The sequence below is a fragment of the Prunus dulcis genome, chromosome 5 (assembly GCF_902201215.1).
Source record: "Prunus dulcis chromosome 5, ALMONDv2, whole genome shotgun sequence".
Taxonomy (NCBI): Eukaryota; Viridiplantae; Streptophyta; class Magnoliopsida; order Rosales; family Rosaceae; genus Prunus; species Prunus dulcis.
Genome location: NC_047654.1, coordinates 13,703,490 through 13,709,132, shown reverse-complemented (window position 1 = coordinate 13,709,132; position 5,643 = coordinate 13,703,490). Strand labels below are relative to the sequence as shown.

At 40.7% G+C, this 5,643-nt stretch overlaps 2 protein-coding genes across 5 annotated transcripts; one reads left to right on the top strand and one right to left on the bottom strand.

Moving 5' to 3' along the window:
- On the top strand, positions 1-1,874 carry LOC117627354 (cytochrome P450 71A1-like). Its single transcript, XM_034359413.1, has 2 exons — positions 1-949; positions 1,036-1,874. Exons 1-2 carry the CDS (start codon positions 8-10, stop codon positions 1,651-1,653), a joined length of 1,560 nt encoding a protein of 519 aa, XP_034215304.1. The 5' UTR covers positions 1-7; the 3' UTR covers positions 1,654-1,874.
- A 333-nt stretch (positions 1,875-2,207) lies between these two features.
- On the bottom strand, positions 2,208-5,643 carry LOC117627355 (serine/threonine-protein kinase AFC2). 4 transcript variants are annotated; one of them, XM_034359414.1, is made up of 11 exons: positions 5,407-5,643; positions 4,536-4,728; positions 4,161-4,341; positions 4,008-4,056; positions 3,798-3,912; positions 3,439-3,533; positions 3,173-3,329; positions 3,028-3,092; positions 2,847-2,944; positions 2,657-2,759; positions 2,208-2,564 (listed from the first exon to the last, which is right to left on the bottom strand). In XM_034359414.1, exons 1-11 carry the CDS (start codon positions 5,503-5,505, stop codon positions 2,418-2,420), a joined length of 1,302 nt encoding a protein of 433 aa, XP_034215305.1. In that variant the 5' UTR covers positions 5,506-5,643; the 3' UTR covers positions 2,208-2,417. The 4 variants fall into 4 exon arrangements, with proteins under 4 accessions (XP_034215305.1, XP_034215306.1, XP_034215307.1 ...); XM_034359415.1 differs by lacking the exon at positions 4,536-4,728 and having other exon boundaries at positions 5,407-5,641; XM_034359416.1 differs by lacking the exons at positions 3,798-3,912; positions 4,008-4,056 and having other exon boundaries at positions 5,407-5,637.

Sequence of the window (5,643 nt, the reverse complement as noted above, 5' to 3'; positions counted from 1 at the left end):
TAAAGCAATGGCTGTACTTTCACTTTTCAATCAAATGTGGCAGCAACTACAGAGCAATCTTTTCCTGCTTCCTCTTCTCGTCCTTTCAATATTCATATTGTTTGCACTTACAAGATCATCCTCATCAAGTGGGAAAAACCAGAAACTCAAACTGCCACCATCCCCACCAAGGCTGCCTTGGATTGGGAACCTTCACCAGCTAGGATCATTCCCACACCGCTCTCTTCAAGCTCTCTCGAAGAAGTATGGCAATGTTATGCTTCTGCACTTAGGAAAAGTTCCAACGCTGATTGTTTCATCTGCAGAGATGGCCAAGGACGTGATGAAGACCCAAGACACTGTGTTCTGCAGCCGGCCTCAAACCACGGCTCCAAGTATATTGTTCTACGACGGCCATGACATTGCTTTTGCTCCTTACGGGGAGTACTGGAGACAAGTTCGAAGAATTTGTGTTCTTGAGCTTCTGAGTCTCAAAAGAGTGCACCAGTTTCAGTACGCAAGGGTGGAGGAAGTTGCAGAGTTGGTCAGCAAGATTCGCAAAGCCTCCGCCAGCGCGAACGGGGCTCCCATTAATCTTGGGGAGCTGCTGGTGTCAACCTCCAACAACATTATCTGCAGGTGCATTCTTGGACAGAAGTTTGAGGACAAAGAAGACAATTGGTTTGGAGAGACCACAAAGGAGTTGATGACTCAGGTGATGAGTTTCAGCTTTGGAGATTTCTTCCCTTCTTTGAAATGGATTGACCGTGCCAGAGGCTACCTTGCGTATTTGAAATCCATTTGGTTAGAATTTGATAAATTTTTCGATAAGTTGATTGACGAACATAAGGCAGCACAGAAAGAAGGTAAGCCTCGGAAGAAGGATATTGTGGATATTCTCCTCGACGTTCAAAAGGACGGCTCACTCGACTTTGAGCTCACTACCTCCAATGTCAAAGCAATTCTGCAGGTATGTATATCCCCCATCCCCCCCTCCCCCCTCCCTATATATATGTGGCTGAAGATTGATTTGGCTCGTTGATTTTATGATTTTAGGACATGTTTGTGGGTGGAAGTGATACTAGTTGGACAGCAGCGATATGGTTAATGTCAGAGCTTTTGCAAAATCCACGGGTGATGAAGAAAGTCCAAGAAGAGGTAAGAAGAGTGGCGGGGAGAAGGGGATATGTAGAGGAGAGTGACATCAAGGAAATGAAATACATGACATGTGTGATCAAAGAAAATTTAAGACTTCACCCTCCAGCGCCTCTTTTACTTCCTCGGGAGGCAATGTCAGATGTAAAATTGGGAGGTTACGATATACCTGCGAAAACACAAGTGTTTGTGAATGCATACGCTGTACAAAGAGACCCCAAAGTATGGGACAAGCCAGATGAGTTTATGCCAGAGAGGTTCGAGGAGAACTCCGTTGGTTTCGTAGGTCAGGAGTTTGAGCTCATTCCATTTGGCGCTGGGAGAAGGGTGTGTCCTGGACTCGCCTTTGGGGTTGCTTCAGCTGAATATGTGCTTGCCAACATCCTGTTTTGGTTCGACTGGAAGTTGCCTAGTGGTGGCAGTAAATTGGCTGAGACCTTGGACATGTCCGAAGTTTACGGTCTCACAGTCCATAAGAAAACTCCTCTGTATCTTATTCCAACACCATACTCCCCTTAATCCCTCCATCATCCAGAGTTTTCTTGGCCTCTTTATTTTATTTATGCTCTAAATCTAGTTGTTTTTTGTTTTCTGTTGAGGCAAGAAGTTGTACCTGCAATGCCTGCAGCAACATAAATAACATGGTGGTACGCCATCAAGAGTGTTTAGTCTTCCCTTTTCTCTGCAAAGTTAGGCAACTTAGTGTTGCATTCATAACAGTAATGATGATAGTAATGAGATTTGCCTTCTCAGCTTGTCCTCATGCATGGAAAATCAGACTTTCGTCTCTCTTATTTGGCTATGTGAAAAAGCATTTAATTGTAGTCTCTCCTGAAGATCTCAAGATAGAATGGATATGGCGAAACGAAAGGAGAGATAAACGAGAACCAATAATAGCCACACCTAACTAAAGACCCAATTGATTGGTATAATGGCCTGACTGATACAAACTAATTTTGTATCAGTTGTACATGGAAGAACCCTGTGTATATATAGCAGAGCATGCAGAATTATTACGCACACAGAACTGTTTGATTCATTCAGGTAAAATTTAACAAATAACAAGGAGGCCGGAAAGCAATGTGAGAAGACATTTGTTCATTATTTCAAACTGTCAATTCTGTACAATAATCATATGCAGGTGGCGTTGGGTAACTGGGTGAGCACAATGGGTGAGCCGCTCACGGTTAACAAATAATCATCAGTACATTCGGATATATCTACGAGGGGGATGTTATTAACAACACCTCTCAGGATTACAGGCCACAAACACAATACTAAACTCATCTTCTAAGATTGTCCTTCGTGAAAAATGAATGTCTGAGGGCTTCCCGAGCTGAAAGCCTATCCGATGGGTCGTACCTAAGGAGACCCTGCAAGAGGTGAATGAGGTCCCCTGCAGAATGGTCTACATGCTGCATTACAAGATTCTGGAAAAAGAAAAACGAGCAACAAGTTAAACAATTAAGTACAAAAATGAAATTAAATGGCTCTAAAAGTCCACCAAGTATGTAACACAAACCTGAAGACGAGGAAGTTTCTGAACAGCTCTGATACTCTCTCGCGAGGCTGCACCCTCTGGCCAATCCAATCTACCCCTCCTGACATACTTCTCAGCATGTCGGCTGTAAATTTCCACGAGCAACATTAAGTAAGAACATTTATAGCTTCCAAACAGAAATTACAGAGAAGGATAGAAAGATCCCACTTACTCTGCTCTCTTCAACACGTGCTGGGGCAAAGGCCCAAGTACCCGCTCCATCATGGCAAGGTGCTCCAAATTTTCATGAGTCTGGAACAAAGCCTCACCCTGTTGCAAGGAGAAGCAGCAGCATAGGTATGGCTTGTCTTAATACATACTGATAATCAAAAGCATAAAGTCAGCAGACAAACCGTGCATAACTCCACTAAGATACAACCAATGCTCCATACATCACATGGGTAAGTCCATCCCATTCCTGCACCATCATCATAATTATTAAGACTACTTACAGGTATACAGCACAAAGACATCATTACAAATTGAATTCACACTTACCAAGAATAACCTCTGGAGCTCGGTAATGTCGTGTTGATACAATATAGTTTTGATCTTGACGTTCATAAGTTGTGCTTCCAAAATCAATAACCTTAATAGCACTTGACTTTGGAATTCTTTTAAAATACGAGCTATCTTTGGGTGATCGAGATGAGTTCTACAGTTAGCAAATTGATAGAACGTCAGAGAAAAAAAGGCGAAAGATCTAACCAAATGATACAATCAAACAACAGGCAAAGAAGGTAATAAAGGAAAAGGGTAAGCACCTTATTATAATCAGGAACTTTAATGTAATCGTGAGAAACAAGGAGTATATTCTCTGGCTTCAAGTCGGTATGAATCAGGCGAAGGTCATGCATGACTGTAGAAATGGGAATATCATCAGAAAGCAGAACCACAAAGAAAAACAAAACCAATTAACTTATAATTATGACCATTTACAAGCAAAAAATTAGAACATATATCAGCACCCATTGTGAGTTTTTTAATGAAATAAGACAGAACAAAAGAGATTTATTACTCTAAACAATAGAGGACGTAATTTCATTGCAGTGAACTTGCAAAAGAAAAGCAGACAAGCAATATATAGTGATTGAAAGAGACTAGCTTAGGTTTTACTACACACATGCTACACATTCCAACAGTTGTCGGCCAATCTCACGGACAAGGTCAATGGGAAATGAGCGGTAATTGTTTTTCTTGAGAAAATCGTATAAGCTTGGTCCAAGCTTCTCAAACACCTGTTGAAACCATTTAAATTCACGCACAAGTTTTAACCCCCGAGTTATTCGTGAATTGGGGAAATCAATCCATCACAAATTAATCTCATACTTACAATACAAATATGGTTACGATAGTCAAACCAGTTCCGTAATTGCACACAACTGCAAGGAATGAACCCATTTAACATTGCTAAAAGTTCAGGAAAAAACTTCTTCAAGCACTCCATTGAAGTAAAAAATTTGAAAAATTAGGAACAACTACTCACCGGTTGCCACCTTTGTCATGTTTACCAAGCTGTTGCAGCACTTCAATTTCGATCATTGCTGCTTCACGGTATTTCTTGACCCCCCGAACAATTTTTATGGCAACCATTTCCTTTTTTTCTCTGTCCCAACATTCCAAAACCTGACCGAAGGTACCTTCACCCATTTTGCTCTGGATTTTGTCTGCATGAAGTGAGACCAATAATTAAAGCCCACAACTAGGTTGTAATGTTAACAAAAACAAGTCCATAGAGTTTAGTGAAAAACTTGCACACACTGGAAATCAATTGAAACATCAGAAGTTAAAAGATCAAATAAACCAGAAAAAATTGCACCGGAACATAAGAAAGAAAATTATGTGTTGATTGTGTAATTACAGCGAGATGTTAAATTTTCCCCGAGCGAAAACATGTAATGCCCATCTTTGTCATCCTCTCTCCATGGGGGGGAACCATTTCGAGCCACTTCCTTATCAAAAAGAGAGATAGTAGTGTGGTCTGATGGTGCCATCAAAGATGCAAAGCTTGTCACATTCCCAAGCTCTTGTCCACAAAACATTCCTACCTGAGCCTACACACAGCCATCCATTCAAGCACCACCCAACAAATTAAGTCAAATTCTGCCATCCCCAATACCGTACCCCCAGCCATACCCCTTGGGTTACGTCAGAATCTCATAAATCATAACCAAAACCTAATAAATTACCAGAAACAAGGAAGAGCAAATTCTACACACAGAGATTCATTAAAGCACACATAAGAGAGGTAAATCTAAACATCAACAACAAAGGTATCACCAAACATTACAAACAACAATATTACAACTATAAACATCCTTCTCGGGAAGCTTTCAAATAAAAAGTTCAAATATTACAGCATTAAAATAATGAATAAATCGAGCTAGTTGTATGTAAATTAATCATTCAAACGAGATAGAACAAAAGGGCTACTGGGAACTTGATAGTTTTCTTGGCAATACCACGTTCTGATCAATCATTCAAAGTTTTTTTTTTTTTCATGTATATTCAATAAACATATCCATGCTGCGATCTGAAAGGCTGAGATTCTAAAAATCTTCCAATAAATTTAGAAACTTTAATTTCAGATCTGGATGCATAAAATAAAGATAATGTTTAATCACCGACTGTAATAGCATCAACCACAAAAATCGAGCGATCCCTGAACAGTGCCAAACAAAAACCACCACAAAATTGAATCAGGCATAACATTTTCGGGACAAAAATAATACCTTTGGGGCCTGAGGAACATCCCAGCCCAATCGCGCTCTCTTTCGAGGGCGACGATCCAAGTGAGTGAAAGGAAACTCCGTCACGCGCTCAGTCTCCATGGCCGCAGATCGAGAAATCGAAGATTGCTAGAAAGAAAGTAAAAATTTTTTGACAAGAACGGAAAGGAAAAAGGAGATCGGCGAGATGAAAAATAGGGGAAGAAAGGTTGTGTTGTGTGAGAGATCGGCCAATGCGAA